General features: G+C 39.7%; 1 protein-coding gene across 1 annotated transcript; it reads right to left on the bottom strand.

The window, feature by feature from the left end:
- Positions 1–3,249: 3,249 nt before the first annotated feature.
- PERP (p53 apoptosis effector related to PMP22) lies at positions 3,250–17,579 on the bottom strand. The gene is given in 3 exon segments (NM_001034350.2): positions 3,250–4,818; positions 6,925–7,065; positions 17,304–17,579. Coding segments are annotated over 3 exon segments (555 nt in total). The 5' UTR covers positions 17,491–17,579; the 3' UTR covers positions 3,250–4,591.
- Positions 17,580–18,562: the final 983 nt, after the last annotated feature.

Below are 18,562 nucleotides of genomic sequence, written 5' to 3' on the forward strand. Positions count from 1 at the left end.
GTGTGAACTCTGCTTCTCAAACATGGTACCATGAGATACAGAGACCCACGGAGATGTTTTCAATTCCTTTCTTCTCTTTGCCATGAATTTCCCTCATCTGCCTCACTCATGCCCAATTCTCTATGAAGAACCAGCCCTCACTGGGACCTTTACACTCTCCATACTTCTCCATTATAAAATGTCCCCCAAAACACATAGAAAAGCAGAACCCTCCTGGAGTATGGAGAATGAAAGGGGCTGAGAGACCCAGACCAACACAATGGGAGGAGGGGGAAGCCTGAAATCCTCATAATAGTATCAATACCTACTGGGAAAGTGAAAGTCACTCAGTCATGTCCGACTCTTTGTGACCCCATGGACTATACAGTCCATGGAATTCTCCGGGCCAGAATACTGGAGTGGGTAGCCTTTCCCTTCTCCAGGGGATCTTCCCAACCTAGGGATCAAACCCAGGTCTCCCGCATTGCAGGCGGATTCTTTACAAGCTGAGCCACAGAGAAGCCCAAATATCTACTGGACTGTGTTCTAATGCATCAAACAATACCACAACATGGTGTGTTCTGCATCTGTTATTGCTGTTGTTATTTACTAGATGTCTGACCCTGTGAACATTATTTCACATTCCTGTGCTTTTATTTCTTCTCTGAACAACTCAGATCATTAAGTTCATATCAGAGGGTCTAGGCCAGGTTTATATGGGTTAGTACATGGGAAGCACTTAGAGGAAGCTGGTTAGGAAGTGTAAAGATATCCTCGGGTTCTTCCACTCTGAAAGTTTCAGGTGGCAGCCTGGTGTGGGGGGAGAGGGGGCAAGCCAACTGGCAAATTCCTCATGGGGCTGACTTCTAACTAATCCCCCTGATTTACACCCTCCTCCTCTCCTGGTCCTACTTTTCCTTGCCAACACCAAGCTTGGCACTTCTTTGGCACTTATCAGCAGCACAGCTGTTACTTCCCTGACAGCCAGCTTGAGTTGGTTCTGACTGGCAGCTCCACTGATATGTTGACAATGTCACTCATTTTCCATCTTCCAGAAATTTGACAGAATCTCTAGTCAGGTATATATCCCTCTTTAATTATGGATTTATTCCCTCTGGCACCTGTTTACTATTCTACATTTTTTTTTTCTATCCTGGTCAGAAGTGATTATTTAATAGACAGTTCATTCTACCATCTTGAATCAGAAGCTCCCTAAAATACAAATAAATATTTGCTTCTAGGCTTCAGGATTACTTATGCTCATAATAAGAATCTAGAGGCACTTATTTAGTAGATCTTCCAATGAAAGGAATATCCTTTGATTTTCAATTAAAAAAAAAAAAATCCATCACAATATTAAGAAAATGTTAATCATTTGTCTCTAATTACGGAAATCAACTTGAAAAAACACACCAAAAAATAGCATCACTTAATCCTTTTTCCTTTTCCCAAGAATATGTGAGTAAATCAACAAATGAGGAGCAACACAAACAAACACACCAAATCAGAGAATTTTGAAAGAAAAAGGATCATAGCAATAATCTTACAGACGAGGTTGAGGCATGAGGGGTGGTAAACTACTCAAGCTATGAATTCCAGCATAGCTAACAAAAGCCAGCAGTGGGATGAAACTAAAATATGCCCTTTTCAGGTATTCTTAGGAAAACAAGTCATCAGCATCTGTGTTTATTATATTAACAGGACTGTCAGCAGGAGCTTGTAGCAAAAAATCAACCTAAGTTATTATGACTATATTTTTCCATTCTTTTCATTCCCTTAAGAAAAGAAAACCTATCAAATCTTAATGTCAGTCCTGCAGTGTATGATTTTGAAGCTAAAAGTAATTACACTCCATAGTTACCCTGTGTGACAACTGAAAAGTCCCTGACACATTACCCTTTTGTTACAGTCAATGGTAAAAGGCACTTGGTGTATCTGATTACTTCTAGTGTGAGCATGAGATAATTTTTTGGGAACCTAGAACTGCTTGTTTAATGGGTGGGGACTCAGTATAATAATTACAGAGCCAGAAACCAGTTCAGCTTGATCATGGGAAATCTCATTCAGTACATTTCTAGTCTTGAGATGGCTTCTCAAATTCTCTATTCCTCTCTGGAATTCCCTAGAATTCTCCTGCTCTGTTTATAACATAAAGGTTTCTGTCCTAATGAATGTGAACTAAGAAGGAATGGAGGGTCTCTACACTGGAACAAGGCTGAAAGAAGTGGCACATTTTAAGTAAAGTAATCATGTTTCTTCTGTCACAGACATTTCTTTTCTGTTGAAATGTCTGTTAATACAGACCATGGATTCCAGGAAGCTGTAATTTTTCCTAAATGTGCATCACTAGGATCTAGCGTGTTACTTATTTAGGAGAGAAAGAAGGAAGCTGGTTGGGAACAAAACCCAAAGATAAGAGTGCTGCTTTAGAGAGGGCCTGTATCTGAGTCATTTTCATGTCTAATGAGAGATCCGGTTTCTGAATCTCTAGATATCCATTATCTTCGTAAATGGATCAAATAGTTAATTTGATCATTTCAAACCTTGTCATAGATTTTTTTTAACTTTTGGTGTAAAGAATCACCCAGACCAAATTCTTGTAGTCTTGTGGTCAAATTTATGAAACGATCACCTTAAACTTTGAAAACCATAGAAGAAAAAGTCACTGCCAGTGGCTGACAGAAGCACTAAGAAAAAATATCCTCCTTCTCCCACCCTGCTACTTGGAAACCCCTCTTCACATTTATATATAATAGAGTAGAATTCACCTATGAGCCATCATGGGGAAAAAAAAAAACAACCAGAAAATGGAAGATGGACAAGAGAAAAGAAGTAAAGAGACTGCTTGTGGTCCCATGACCTGAATAGAAGAAGATTCCATCTCAAGCAGGAAGCTGTGCCACAGAAGACAGGAGAACCATCAGCGAAACCACACTAATGTTCGGTGTATCTGGACCTACCCAGAGGCTCTTGGTCCATTCCCTCTGATGGCAGCGCTGGATAAATACTGTTTGATATTGGTGTCCTAGGTATTGGTCATTGAGGAAGTAGTTTAGAGAGTAAACTACTAGAATCCATTAAAATTCATCCAAAATTGTGAGGTTTTTTAATGTTCATTTTAAAACTTGAAAATGATAAAAGCAACTTTTCACTTTATCCAATGTCCTTACTACCCCACTCAAAACATCTTTTACAAATTCCCTTCCCCCAGATTTGGGGGAATGAGGGGAGAAGCAAAACCAAAAAAACTGCAAACTAGAAACAAGATAAGATCACCTGGTTTATTGAGAAAAGTTCATAATAAAACTGCAACTGCTATTTTTACAACTTACAAAATAATTTGATATATAAAATGAATTGGTTTTCATTATGTAAGTACTAATAGTAAAAAAATAATAATATTCCATGTGATATATCATATTTGCAAGTCAGAGAAATCCTACATTCCTGAATTATCCTGTTAAACGTTTTACATCAGATATTTTTAATCTGTTTACCAAGGGAAACCAGGTTTTTAACCATATTTAAGTTTTTGCTTACAGTTGCAATCTATCAGAAGCTGTGTCTACATGATTAGAGCCCGATCAAGCCAAAGATGAAAAATTCAAGCCATGTCTTCTCTTTAGGCTGTTTAATGTTACTTTTGTGATGGGAATGGCCCTCCTAATGCTTTACTGAACAACCTACTACTTAAAGGTCATAATGAATTAGACCAGTCCATTTTTTCATCCAGTCTACTCTGGTCTAGAGCATATAGACACCAAAGAGCACAGAATTACTAGTAGCTTTCTACCACACCCCCACCCTATGAACCACTTTAAAAGAGAAAATTTCATCTTAAGATTTCACTGCTTAAGGAGGCCATACTACTGCAACAGGTTTTGGCCATGAAAGAATACTTTCCTAGACGTCATATTAAGTTAATGGAAAGCTTAGCCCCAAATCAATTATTCATGATATTCATTAGAAATTCTCACAAATGACATGCATTTAGGAGCCAATTTTGCTTCTCTGAATAGCCAAAGGCTTGATAAAAATTTTTTTTGCGTTTCTTTTAGAATACTTAGTCACTGACGATTTTTACCAGTATCTTCTTCTTCTCCTCAGTCCTTAATAGACCCAATCCATTCCACCTGGGAAAAACAGAAACCTAACCAGATTTACTCAAATCTTTGAAGCCTTCTCATTTTTACCTTATAAATTATGTGGTTACTTTCATACTCATATTCTTTTACAAATGCAGTATCAATGGTATTGCTAGATATAAGGAAACATTGGCATATTAGTATTGAGTTGGCCAAAAAGTGAGTTCAGGTTTTCCCATCAGTCTTATGGGCAAGCCTGAATGAACCTTCTAGCCAACTTAATAATCAGGTAATTAATTAAAAGAAGTAAGTCTTACTTAACACTACAAAACATATATAAAAAAGATGAATATGAAAGTATAACACCATTTAAGAAACACTTTCCCAAGATTATTTTAGCATTTTGACCATAGTTTAATGATATGAACATTGTCCCCAAAACAGGTTCAAAGTATTCCGGGGGAAAACAGTTTCTTTCTCTGGAATCTATCTCAGCAGCAGTGATGTTCTTCTGCTCATTCCCCACCTTAGGCAGATGTGTAGAAGTACCTGGGCTTGGCATTGCCCAGCAGGTCATCTTCATAGTTGGGGAGGCAACAGAAGAAGAAGGCACAGCCGATCAGGATAATAGTGGCTGCCCACCCGAAGCCATAGGCCCAGTTATAGATGTAAGTGACAGCAGGGTTGAGGTGAAGGTTAAAGGTCTGAGTGTACTTCACAGGGTAAATTACCAGGGAGATGATCTGGAACACAGCTAAAAGGAAGGAAAAAAAAATCCCAAGTATGAATGCATGGTAATTACAGATTAATTCCTCTTCCTCAACATTTTTGCCTTAAAATTAAGTGTTAAATCCACCTAAATAATGCTGATAAAAGGGGCTGGGAGAATCTAGTTAATCATGAGCCAAACAAGATAGTTGAATACTTTGTGTCAGAGATACCTGGCACTGAGCAGAATACTGAATATATGAAATACAGACAGAATATTAGAGAATCATTCCATAGTACCTATGTAAGCATTATATATACTAAAGTAAAAATTGCTGAACTGTGGTGTGCAATAGAAAGAAGAGGGTAGAGAAGAGCCTATTTTTTTCATCTTAGCATTTCCTGTGCCAAATATTTAATATTTCAGTGGTAGCAAAAATAATATATATATACACATGTGTGTGCAAACACATACAGAGTTAGAACTCAATACTGACATTTGATAACATACTTTTGGAATATTCATTCAATAAATGAATGACTAAATGAAACAATGAACCAATGCTATGAATGATCAATGGGAGAATCAGTAGAAAAGCCTGCAGAGGAAGGGAAATTTGAAGAATAAATAGAAATGAAGAGATGGAGGGCAGGAAGAAGACCATTCCAGGCTAGGAGAATAGAAGTACAAGAAGAGAATAATCACAGTGCTTTTGAAAAAGTGAAAGGGAAGATACAGGCAGGGAAACATGTCAAAAAGATTTCTAAACTCTTAATATAAGAGTCACATTGTTACAATTATTATTAATCATGCATTAACATTTTAAATTGCTTAAAAATAAAAGGAGCTTTATTAGATTACTTTGTAGTCTTTTTCAATGAACATGCATAATTCTATAAAGCACTAATGAGTATACACATGCTATGCTGTGCCATAAGCTATGCCAAAAGACCCTGATGCGGGGAAAGACTGAGGCAGGAGGAGAAGGGGATGACAGAGGTTGAGACGGTTGGATGGCACCTTTGACTCAATGGACATGAGTTTGAGCAAACTCTGGGAGATAGCGAAGGACAGGGAAGCTTAGCATGCTGCAGTTCATGGGGTTGCAAAGAGTCCGACATGACTGAGCAACTGAACACAATGCTATGCCATGTACTTTTTAACTTAGTATTTCATGTGTGCATTGCCATGACTTAAGGTATGAGCAAATTTTAGCTCTGTGACACTCAGACGCTGCTCTTCACAGAGGGACCAGTAAGTTGGCTGTGCTTCCAGGAGTATGTCCGGGAGTGGATAGTTCTCACCACCACTTTCCTTTCACCTTAATTTTTTTCTATTAGCTCCACAGATTTATTCTTAACTAGTTTTCTGTTTCTTTTTTTTTTTTTTTTAAGAAAAGCTAGTTTTTCCATTTCTTTTTTTTAATCACTAGAAAGGCTATAGATGTTTCCATATCTTGACTTGTTGCTTCTGTTTCCCAACTTAAAATGTTCTCCTTTGGCAACTCCTGAAGGGCAACCTTGGTGCGGATCACCATTTCTCTGCTTCTCGTCTACTTAAAATAGCAAACTTTCACTGGTTAAGCCTGTCATTTAGTGCAAATCGTTGTGTCCTACACTAAAGGAACACTTTTCTGCATTTTTCTCTAATATGTGCCATAATACATGTAAAATATAGTTATTTACCCATTTTGTTTCATCACATGGTTTAGATCAATTTCTACAAAATCTAAATTGCAGAGGACCCTTCCATGATACACCACATCCTAAGACTGCAAAACTTCTTCACCAAGTGCAATGGTTCAGGGACATTTCAGTCCCCTAAGCATGCAGCTCATGGCAGGCCAGTCTGGGACACAGCCCTGGCCCCTCGGGGAGCAGGGACTCGAGGTCATCTATGAGAGACAACCGCAGATAGAGTGACAACCTTCCTCACTTGGGTGAGGGACCTGGAACTGGAACGCTATCTCAGGCAGAAGAGGAAAGGGATCAAGATCTTAAAGCACATCCTCTGTTACTTCTGCCTTTGGGGACGCATTGTCTGAGAGCAGATCAGGAACTGTGCTGTCAGGGATCTTCACTGTGGCTTGGACATTACTATATCGATGTTCACTGCAGATAGGAATGAAGAATTGCTGGCGCACAGTCTTACCAGCCAGGGCCAGGAGGCCTCCGATCACTCTCAGGAAGACAAGCATTTGGGGTCCACAGAGGGCAAAGAAGGAGAGGATGAAGCAGATCACCAGGATGATGAAACCGCAGAGCAGCATGGCGGCGGCTGCCCTTCCCCAAGCTACAAGGAAAAACAAGCGGTCATTAATACGACATACATTGCCAAATTTAAAAATTACTTAACAAAGCATCAACAGTTTTTTTTTTCTTTTTAATAATTATATTTGGGTGGAAGAACAGTTTTTCTTTCAATAATACTTAAACGTCTCCATATTTTAAGGGAAGAATAGGCGATTCGTAGGTAGGACATTAATATAGTGATATACAGTAATGCCTTACCCCTCTGTTTGGGGGCAAATGTTTATACCTCCAAAATGAAAGGTAGACATCATTAAACTGTATCTCATTTAATAAGTGAATAAATTGGCCATATAAACAGGTATATTTAAAAGATTAACTCAAGTTCTAATCCAGTACAACCCAATAAACAACATTTTTGGTATTGAACAATCCAAGTTATAATCTCTTCAGGAACTGTTTCAATTACCTTTAAAAGGATCGTTGTTTTGTATTAAGATTTGGTTCCATGAAAAAATAATTTTTGAAAACAGAGTACCTATGCTGAGGCAGAGATGTGAAATAAAACAACTTAATTGTAAAGTAGGTATGATTGTTATACAAGTTTAGGTACAAACAACCTTTCTAAATTTTTGCATAAATTTTTTCTGAAGTATTCAGAATTTGTTGCACAATAATTCTCAGTTATTGACATGTACCCTAAAAACAATCGGGGTGAGATGGAAATTGAGTTCTGGTTTCAAAGATGGATGTGGGCAGCTCCAGCCCTGGCTCATTCTGCTCTGGGCCTACAGGAAGAGAAAAGCCATGACTTCCCAGCTAAGGATTCCAGCCAATCACTCTTCCTGTTCAACCTGCACCAATTTGTAAAATCTCTTTCCCACACAACTTTCTCTCCAGAGGTAGTAACTGACATGTATGAAGTAATCACTCTGTGCCAGGCATGGAGCTAAGGACCTGCCATGGTTTAACTCTCTGAATTCTCAGGATAACTCTTCAAGGTTCACATTCTGTTATTATTTCTATTTTAGAAGTGAGATTACACTGAGGCTTGGAGAGTCCAGATAACCTGCCTACAGTCACAGAGCTGGCAGCCAAGTCTGATTTCTAGCCTGTCTGAAGCCAGAATATGACTCTTTTTTTCTTTGGGGATACGATTTACATGCTAGAAAATTCATCCATTTAAAGTATACAATTCAGTGGTTTTTACTATATTTACAGGGTTATGCAGCCATCACCATTTACAATTCCAAAACTTTTCATCACTCCAAAAAGAAACCCCATGACCATTAGCAGTCACCTCCCCCTCCCTTCTTCCTTCAGCTTCCAACAACCGCTAATCTACTTTCTGTCTCTATAAATTTGTATACCCTGTACAGTGCTTATAAACGGAGGTATAGTTTAATACTATGTGGCCTTTGGGACTGTCCTGTGCTTTCACTTAGCATGTTTTCAAGGTTCATCCGTATTGTAGCAGCATGGATCAGGACTTCATTTGTTTTTATGACCAATAATTATTCTACTGTATGGAGAGCCCACATTATGTCTGTCCACTCATTCATTAGTGAATGAACAGGCACCTGAACCTGTTTTTCTTTATTGAATTTGAAAAGGAGAGTTGCATGCACCTCAGTGCTGGTCCTACTCCAACTTGAATACAGCTTGTCTGGCAAACATACCCTCCCTTGATTTTGGTCACTAGACTGGTCAACGGTAGACAAACCAAACGACTAGCAGAAAGAACAAAGGCTTGGGAACCCTGTTTATACCCCGCCTCTACTACCATTAGGGCTTCCCAGGTGGTGCTAGTGGTAAAGAATCTGCCTGTCAATGCAGGTGACGTAAGAGACATAGATTTGATCTCTGGGTCAGGAAGATCCCCTGCAGGAGGGTACAGCAACCCACTCCAGTATTTTTGCCTGGAAATCCTCATGGACAGAAGAAGCTGGTGGACTACAGGCCATGGGATCACAAAAAGTCAGACACAAATGAGTGACTAACTTTCACTTTCTTTCAAGTAGAAGACACATGCTCATTTTTTTTTTTTTTTTACATGCTCAAATATTATGTTTTCACACAAATGACCCTTTAGTGGCACTGTCAGGGGCATGACAGTCCATGAGTGGGTCCAGTTTTGTTTATAATTTTTACTACTTTCTTCTAAGTCCTGCTCTTTCTGTGAGATCAATAGGAGATTTTAGGACCAAGGTAAAAAGAAATGTTTTATTTTAAAAGCAACATAGATAAAGCCAGAATGTGAAATTGAGTAATTAATTCTCTTTTTTCACTTTTGCCTTGTCCTTTGGGTAAGGTAACTTTCCAGAGAAGAGAAGCCATCTTTGGAAAGAACAGCTAAGACCATCTCTAAGTCTACACCATAGACCACTGACACAAAACCATCAGTGGTGCTGATAGAAAAGATGGCTTCCTGTGTGTCCCTCCAGACACACTGAATCACAGTTGAAAAGATAGTGCCCAGGAATCTGCATCTTACTAGTATTTCTTTACTAATATACTAAAGTTTGAGAACAACTAAGATAGATGATTAATCTTCTTATAAGAACAGCTGTTGCATTGCCAGAAAGGAGCATGCAACTTTCAGTATGTGACCCACTGCCAATTACAGTCTCATTTCTATAGATTTTTTTCATGGCTACTGCCAATCATTAAATTCAATTAAATACAATCATTAAATTCAAATAAGCAGACACTGATTTTTCCTTTTAAGTTGAATTCACAGGTTTGTAACTGTTCAGTGAAAAGGCAGTACATCTGTATATGCACACAGAGGAATACAAGCATTATGAAGATCAATTGTACAGTAGAATGTGAGTGTTCAATAAAAACAGAAAAAAAATCCTAACAGGGAACATATTTAATAATCAAACTTTGACAATTACAGATTAAGGTTTTTAAACTATAGCTAAATAATGTATGATATTGCCTAAAGAGTAATATCAATCATTTTACCTGTTTGAGGAAAATTAATACAAAGTTAAATTATTGCTATTACTACTTCCTCTGACACTATAGCTGTAATTTACATTTAGTTTCAGGTACTTGAAAGAAATTAAAGAAATAGTAAGCCAATTCACCTAAAACCAACAGGTGAATGTAAAGATAAACAGATCATTTTAATAACTCTTTCTATGCTATGTTAAATCAACTCAATTAGCGTCTTGCTTATTTAAAATGCTGAGTCTGAGAGAAATCAAAATGGACACTTCAGTAACATTTTGTCTGGAGAAAGGCTGCCTTGGAAGTAGAACATGTAAAACTTGCTCCTTGTAGCGTGGAAACACCCACAGTGAATCACTTAACTATAATTTGAGATATAAATCTTAACACGGTTTTGAAGGTCCTGACGGATGGATAACAAGGAAGGCAATCTGCTCTCATGTTAATGACTATTTTGTTGTAAGATGGTGAGATGGATCCTATCAGATCTGAGCAGGGTCCTCCCAGCCCAACATTCTGCCTGAGAAGGAACCCAACTGCCATGTAGACTTACAACATGGCAATTTTCCAAGACATACACTTTAAAAAGTTAAGTCTATAGGCTAAGTACCTTTGGTCTCCCTTAATTACCCAGAATGAGCCTAATATTCCCAAATTTACCAAACCCTTTTGAGAACTATTTATATTTTATATTATACCTTGATCTAAATTATACCTATTTACCAGCCCCAATGAAAAAAACATCACTTTTTAAAACTTGTCCTAAAGCTACTTCTTTCATGATTCAACAGATGTTCCTCAGTTCTTCAAAGACAATCCATCTTCATCTATTCTGAATATAACTCTGTCCTTCATTAATATTTTATATAGTAAATTTTATTGCCTTTCCTAATCTGTATTTTATTGGCATTTGTTACATCCATACTAAAATTTGAGAACAACTTAGATGATTGATCTCCTTATAAAGATAGATTGCAGCACTGCCAAAAAGAAGCATGTAAGTTTCATGAGAAATGAGACTACTATCAACTGTAGTCTCATTTCTATAGTTTATTTTTTTCATGGTTACTGTCAATCATTAAATTCAATTAAATACAATCATTAAATTCAAATAAGCAGAATCTCTGTGTGTGTGTGTGTGTGTGTGTGTGTGTGTGTGTGTGCAGGGGTTGGGGAAGTTGTCAATTACCTTTCTCTGAATTGAGACCACAATAGCATGCTGTATTTCAGGTAAACAGAGTTTCTATGCAGGAATTTTGTTTGTTTGTTTTCTTAGAGGAAGACAAATTTGGTGTTTCATACGTATTCATAATTTATTCTGTCATAAGTTTATTTTCTAAATACCACTTGGAGAAATTCATGTTATCAAAGAAACCAACAATATTATAAATCCACTTTTAAATAAGATTCATTAAAGATCCATTTAGGTGAAGAATGGCTTATCAAATTTTGCTATTTCTTGCAAAGATTCAACATTAAATCAACAATGGAAACCATTCGCTGATCACTAATGAAATTCTGAGTTTTTTCTAGGAAATCTTTTTAAATTTTTTGTATGAGGAAGAATGCTGTATCTTTTTCCAGAGATTATATACTAAAATACGACATTACAAGGCAAATACAGCCGGGAAAAGACCAATAAGATCAACTGATAAGAAAAGAGCAATAAAAAAAAAAAAAAAAGAGCAATAAAAGTAAAATAAGTAAATACCTCGAACATCAAGCTAGAAATCATAAATCAAACTTAAGTTTGTGGAAAAGAAAAAAAAAATTTTTATTTTAAGACAAGGAGAGCACTACTACTATTGTGGGTGATATTTTGGAGACTGTCATGACTTTTTCATCCCAAATTAGTATTTCTTTTAATGGATTTGCTGCATTCTTCAGGAGTTTTACATGTGGGCACCAAATATTGAGGTTTCCTTAGTGGCTCAGTAATAAAAAATCGGCCTGCAATGCTGGAAGCATGGGTTCTATCTCTGGGTCAGGAAGATCCCCTGGAGGAGGGCATAGCAATCGACTCCAGTATTCTCGCCTGGCGAATCCCATGGACTGAGGAGCCTGGCAGGCTAGAGCCCATAGGATGGCAAAGAGCTGGACATGACTGAAGCGACTGAGCAGAGCACACAGCAACAAATGTTGACCAGAACCTACTGTGGCCTAGCCCCTTACTCAAATTGTCACCCAACTGGAGGACGGCTCCTTTCCAGAACAAAAGATTCATCTATGAACAAGACAGAAAACCCTACCTAGTGAATCTGAGATTTTGTCCGATTTCTTCCTATTGCTTCTATAAAGTTCTTAATGTCATACACAAGCAGAACTGGAAACTGGATAAGACCAAAATTAAAAATACACAAAGATGCTACCTAGAAATAAACATAAGCTGGGTGGATGATAATTTCAAAAAGACTGTTGCCTATTCATTGAGGAGACTCGCAGTAATACAGACCAGTGCTTCTGAAACTTAAAAGTGCTGATGAATCAGTCACCTGGGGACCGAGTTAAAATACAGATTCCAATTCAGTAGATGGGCCTAAGATACTGAGTGTCCAATAACCTCCCCAATAATGCAGATGCTGATGGTCTACGACACATTAGTAGTAAAAATCTAGAGGATAACTCAGAACAGACCTCCAAATAAATCGGCATAGGAAGAGCAATCCTGCAAGGTTTGGAGGCAGGAAAAGAATGGCTTAAAGGAAGAATGGTGGGGGCGGGAGTTACTGGGGGAGGGGGGGATTCCACGGTAGGTGTGAGATTCTTTACATGCTCCACATTCCCACCCCCCTAAACTGAGCCAGATGATAACTCTTGCCTATTGGTCTTTGCAGAACTCCTTTACCATCTTCTTTTAAAGTCTGAGTGGGGAAACTATCCTACACAGGAAGATGGGAAAATACAGGAAATTGTGTATGAACTCAGAAAAGGTAACTAGCAGCAAATCTGGGGTCTACCCTTAAATGTTTGAAAATCTGTCTGCTGTTAGAAGGCTAAAAAGGAGAATTTATAGAAAAGCACATCAGGTCTTGTCAGCGTTAAGAGAGGTACTTTTTTTTTTAATTGAAGGATAATTGCTTTACAATGTTGTATTGGTTTCTGCCATACAGCAATGCAAATAAGCCATAATTATATATATACATTCCGTACCTCTTCAGCCTCCCTCGCCCCTCCCATCCCACCCTTCTAGGTCATCAGAGTACCAGGCTGGGCTCCCTGTGTTATATAGCACTGCCACTAAGAGAGGTAGTTTTAAACAAACAAGCATGGTGGAGAGAGTTAAGTTGCTGAACAAAGGGTGAAAGCTCAGATCAATCACAGGGGATGCTGACGGGCAGGCTTTGGGGCAGGCTTTGGAGAAATCTCGAGTAGGCGCACTCTTTGTCCCTCCCAATTCTGACAGTCTAGGAGTCTGTGCCCATTTACAGGGAGAAAAGACAAATTAGGTCACTAAAAAGGAATTGAGGCTCTCTGGTAGTTATTGCTAAGCACAGCAAATGTGGAGTAAACTGGGCAAGATCACTGGTTCCTAGATGTCTAGATTTTATAAATCAACACATATATAAAATCATGAAAATCACCTGAGTGTCCAACTTTTTATTTTACTATATAAGAATATGAACACATGCCCATAAAAGATTAATCTATCTACTAATACCTAATTTCATAAGCCACAAGAATATAATCTCAAAATGAAATCCTTTAAGTTGAATTTAACCCAGTGAACATGTTAACTTTGTACTTATTTTTCTCATTTTCCATACTTTGAAAAGCCATAGGGCTAAATTACCTAAAACTATTTCCTATAATAATCTGATTCTTTGTCTTAAGGCTGATTTCATGTTTAAAAAAAAAAAACTTTCAATGTGGTATCATTGGTAAAAATGAGGCTCTGCCCTTCGGAGTTCAGATCAAAGACAAAGGCTCTCCCTTGCTGCCACTCAGACTTTGCCACTGTCGTTCTTGGAGCATAAATTCATCTTTCTTATCCCAGTAACTGATCCATAAACTTAACTCCATAACTCTCCACCCTGAATGAGTCAGAGCTTGCTTAGGACTTGAAATCTACATCTCTGAAGTTGAAAATATCCTCCTGATCTACTCTTTCTTAGAAATGGAAAAGAAGGTGCCAGCAATGCAAAAATACCATCTGTGAACATGGATTCAAATTTAATTTTGCATTTTCTTTATACATGAAATTTGAATGACTGTTTCAGCATTTAAATCTAGATTTTTCTTTTCCTGTTTTGAGGATTAGAAACCTTGATTTAAAAAAAAAAATTCAAACAAGTATGTGTATTTGTTTAGTTGTTGTTGTTTAGCTGCTAAATTGTATCTGTCTCTTTTGCAAACCCATGGACTGTAGCCTCCCAGGCTGCTCTGTCCAAGGGATTTCCCAGGCAAGAATACTGGAGTGAAAAAAAAGAATACTGGAGTGTGTTGCCATTTCCTTCTCCAGGAGATCTTCTGGGCTGAACCCTCCTCTTCTGCATTGCAGGCAGATTTTTTATCACTGAGCCACCAGGGAAGCCCCATTTAGTTGTAACTATTGTGAAAAAGAAAATGTTCAGTGTTTAATTCCGTTTACTGATTAGGAAAAATGAAGTGGATACATCATTTTTTTTAAAACTGTTAATGACAGTGAAGAATATAACATTCTGCTTTTTACATAATTCTGAGGAACTATTTACCTTTATGAAAAAAAGCCTATATTATTTAGTATTATTGCCGATACCTACCAGTAACAACCTAGGTCTTTAACACCAAAATAAATCAATGTTATAAATATCAGCAAATAAAAGTGATAGTGAAGCACTTTGTAAATACAAAGGTATATTTTCTTAAGTGTTACAATGGTAAACCACAAGATTTTTTAGTACATGGCAAGAAATTTTTAAAAAGTGGAGGTACTTACTTAATTCTTTATACTGAGATATTTTAATTAGAGCCATCAACCTTACTCTTTGTCATGTTTGTACATACGTGGGAGTATGTGTAAACTGCTCACTGTATTTTAGATAAAGTATGACCTCATGTGAATGCATTTTTTTCGGCAAGGACTTACTGAAGCTATCTGAAAATCTCAAGAGTTCAGACTCCTAGATAATTGACCTAAAGTGTAGAAATACACAATTTCTATACCTGTGAGGCAAAACTAGACAACAGTCCCTGGCAGGAAATGGAGTGGAAGTATAATAATCATTCTAACCATCTTTGACATCAGTAGCCTGGGATGGACCTCTTGTGGTGAATTCATAGCTATTTTCTTCTTCCCACGGTCACCTGTTGACAGAGGATGCTGGGTGCATCACTTGATTCTAGGGCTTGAGCAAAAGCTGCGTTTATCACATTCTTGGCACTTGGTTATCTTTGCAAAGGTCAGGAATAATTAAAATGGAATGTGAAGGCTACCACCACCCACTTGTGAAAATCACAGACAGTACTAGATTCCTCAAGATTCACTTGGAAAAGCGCACTTTTCCAAAGACCAATTTCTGTATCAAATTGAAACATCAACTATTCACTGGATCTGTACTTTCTTTACAATTAAAAAAAGTTAATGCTTGAGACTCCTGTCTAATTAAAAAATTAGAAAACAGAAATAGAACCTGCCTATTCCCTTCTTTATAAAAAGCACTCAATCAGCCTGAGGTTAAAAGTGCCACACCCTAAGAAGGTGAGTTCATCTTGCAAGTCTAGAAGAATTAAAAACTGCATTGTGCCTGTTTCACAAGAGGGCTGTGGTCACAGCCAGAGCCTTGCAGGCCAGATCATGTCCCAGCAATAGTGCTGATCTAGGCTCGGCCTGCACCCTTCTCCTGACTGGCGCACTAATCTTAATTCACATGCCCAGCATCGCTGATTATTCATTCGTTGGGTCTGTATTAGTCTTTGAAGTGAGACATGAAGACCAAAGTCTGTTTAAAAACACACCTGTTTTAAGCAGGCCTGCTAAATCCCCTATAAGATACTGAACCTGACTGCATTTTAACCAAATATACAGACATGTTATTTCAAAGAAATTAACTCACTTCGAAAACCTAAGAGACTTGTGGGTAATACAAACCATGCCAGGTGGGCTGTTTGTGCTTTAAGAGAGGAAAAACACAGACTTTAAGGAAAGTAGGAATTTCATTTAGTCTTTACATTTACCTCCTGACAAGGGCCATGCCTCCTTTGTGGGTGGGGGATGGGGGATGGGGTGGATTCCATGTGGGAACTTCCAAGTAATTCCACAGTGGATAAGATAAAGCACCAAGCCCCTGATACAGGGCCTCAAGATAAACAGAATTTGGTTTGAAGCCCTGGGCCAGTTTAGGGGTAGAGGGCAAGTCAAAGGCCCTACCAGAGAATGGGGGGGAAAGCAGGATAGCTTTCTTTCTGTTTAAAACTATTAAACTCAGTTGGTAAGGCCCCATTCAGTAGTACCTGGCTTTAAGCTTCTGATTACGCTCCTACTTAAACCCTCTTTTCTCAGACCCCACACGCGTCGCTAATTACAATAGACCCCAGCAGTTCTTCCCACCTACCAGTAAGCTGGGGGCGGTACCAGCCCAGGGCAAATTCCGCTCCGGTCCCGTCAGCTAACTAGTAGGCAGGAAATCCCTCCACATTGGAAAAAGACAAACCTCTATCTACAGTATTTTAAATTTGTCAACTCCGTTTCATTTCACTAGTGTAGAAGATGTGTTTCCTTTTTAGATATCAAATCGAACTGAAATAAAGTTTTCTAAACAACAATGCCGGACCTGAGCCACACTCTCCCTCTAACTTACCCTGCAGCGTTAAACACTGCAATATCTACTGAAATTATCACTGCTAAAACTTTGACAGAAAAGGTTTTTGTTTTGTTTTATTTTTTAAAGGAAGAAGAGCTTTCTCTTAGTTCAAGTTTAGTAATATAGCGAATAAAGGTGCGCACTTTTAATACTTGTATTTTAAGCATAAGAAGAAGCAGAGGAGGAGGCCACGAAATGGGAATAAATTTCAGTAGGTATCCAAGAAAATATACTTTGTTCGTTGTATTTACTCATCAAACCCTTTTCAAATGGCGGAGATCACCTTTTGCTGTACGAATAAATGTAGTTTGAATTAGGGTCACTGTCGTCCAGTGTCGAGCCTGGGTTTTGGCCACCCAAGGCTGCTACTGCTTGATTTTGTACGGGTTCGATGTATGGACCCAGGCCCTGAAGAGATTTTTGTTGAATCACCCATTAGCCCCCCGACCCTGTTTAGTCCCCTAGAGCGACTTCCACACTCCCTGGGCGCCGGCGCTTGCCCCAGCCGCCGCCCGGTGGACTTCACGGAGGTGGCGGCACTCACCATACGTCATGAGGCTGTCGCAGACTTCTAGTAAACAATGCCACCACAGCGAGGACGTCTGGCTGTCATCGCTCGACTGCAGCCAGCCGCGGCCGGCCAGCGCGATGATGTCAAAGACGATGGCGCTAAGCAGTAGCAGCGGCAGGATCCACCTGCAGCGCTCGCAGGCCAGGCCGCAGCGCAGCATCTCGACGGCGGCGGCGGGGAGGAGAGCAGCGCGCGAGGCTCGGACACCGGCGGAGAGTGGCCCTCGAGCGCGGGCAGCGCGACAAAAGGGAAGAGGCCGCGAGGAGGCGGCTCTTGGAGGACGCGGCTCGGGGCTGGCAGCCGGGGCGCGGCGCCCGCCCCACCTAGATTCCGGTGACTCAGAGCGCGCCGCCCGGACCTGTTCGGCCGGCCGGCCGGCCAGGGCGCGCGCTGGGGAGGCGGGGCCGGGCTCAGGTTACGGCGGGTGTGGGTGAGCCTAACCCTGCCTGCAAGCGGCCTGGAGCCTCGGGGAGCCACAGTCTCGTCTCCTCCTCTCACTTGGTCCCCTCACATCCAACGCTTTTCTTCTCAGTGCTTCAAGGTGTACACATTTTAATCTGCGCATCACCAGTTATGTATTCAACCCCTGAAGTCGGATCGTGGTCTGATTTTCAGTAGTACTGTATTTAAGTTTCCAGCCATTTGAGATGAGCGTTCAAACTGTACATGGGTCATTGTCGCACTCCGTTTGAGCGCGTGTTTGAGCACGTGTACCGAACCGAGCACTCGGTCCCTTACCCTCCCCAAGAGTTTCCCTGGTAATCCTAAGGGCTTCCCTCGTAGCTCAGATGGCAAAGAATCTGCCTGCAATGCAGGAGACCGGGGTTTGATCCCTGGATGGGGAAGATCCCCTGGAGAAGGAAATGGCAACCCACTCCAGTATTCTAGAGTCGAATACGACTGAGCGACTCACGCGCGCGCGCACACACACACACACACAGCCGCACTTTCTTTGAGTGCGTGTACCCAACCGAGGACCCTGTCCCTGACCCTCCCCCGCAGAGGTGGGCATTTCCTGTTGAGCTCCACCTTTGTACCTTGTACCTCAGCTGCTTCAGACTCATAACTGTTTACATCCCCGCCTTCTCCACTCGGGTGCCAACTCTTTGACAGAGAGACCTTGTTTTAATGATCTGTGTATCCCTGGTGCCGGCCCTGTACCTGGTCTTAAAGGGAGCACGGTAAACATTTTATTCCCAAACACACTGAAATTAACAAATGCTAGTTTCACG

This window comes from Bos taurus, chromosome 9, assembly GCF_002263795.3.
Source record: "Bos taurus isolate L1 Dominette 01449 registration number 42190680 breed Hereford chromosome 9, ARS-UCD2.0, whole genome shotgun sequence".
NCBI classification, from domain to species: Eukaryota; Metazoa; Chordata; class Mammalia; order Artiodactyla; family Bovidae; genus Bos; species Bos taurus.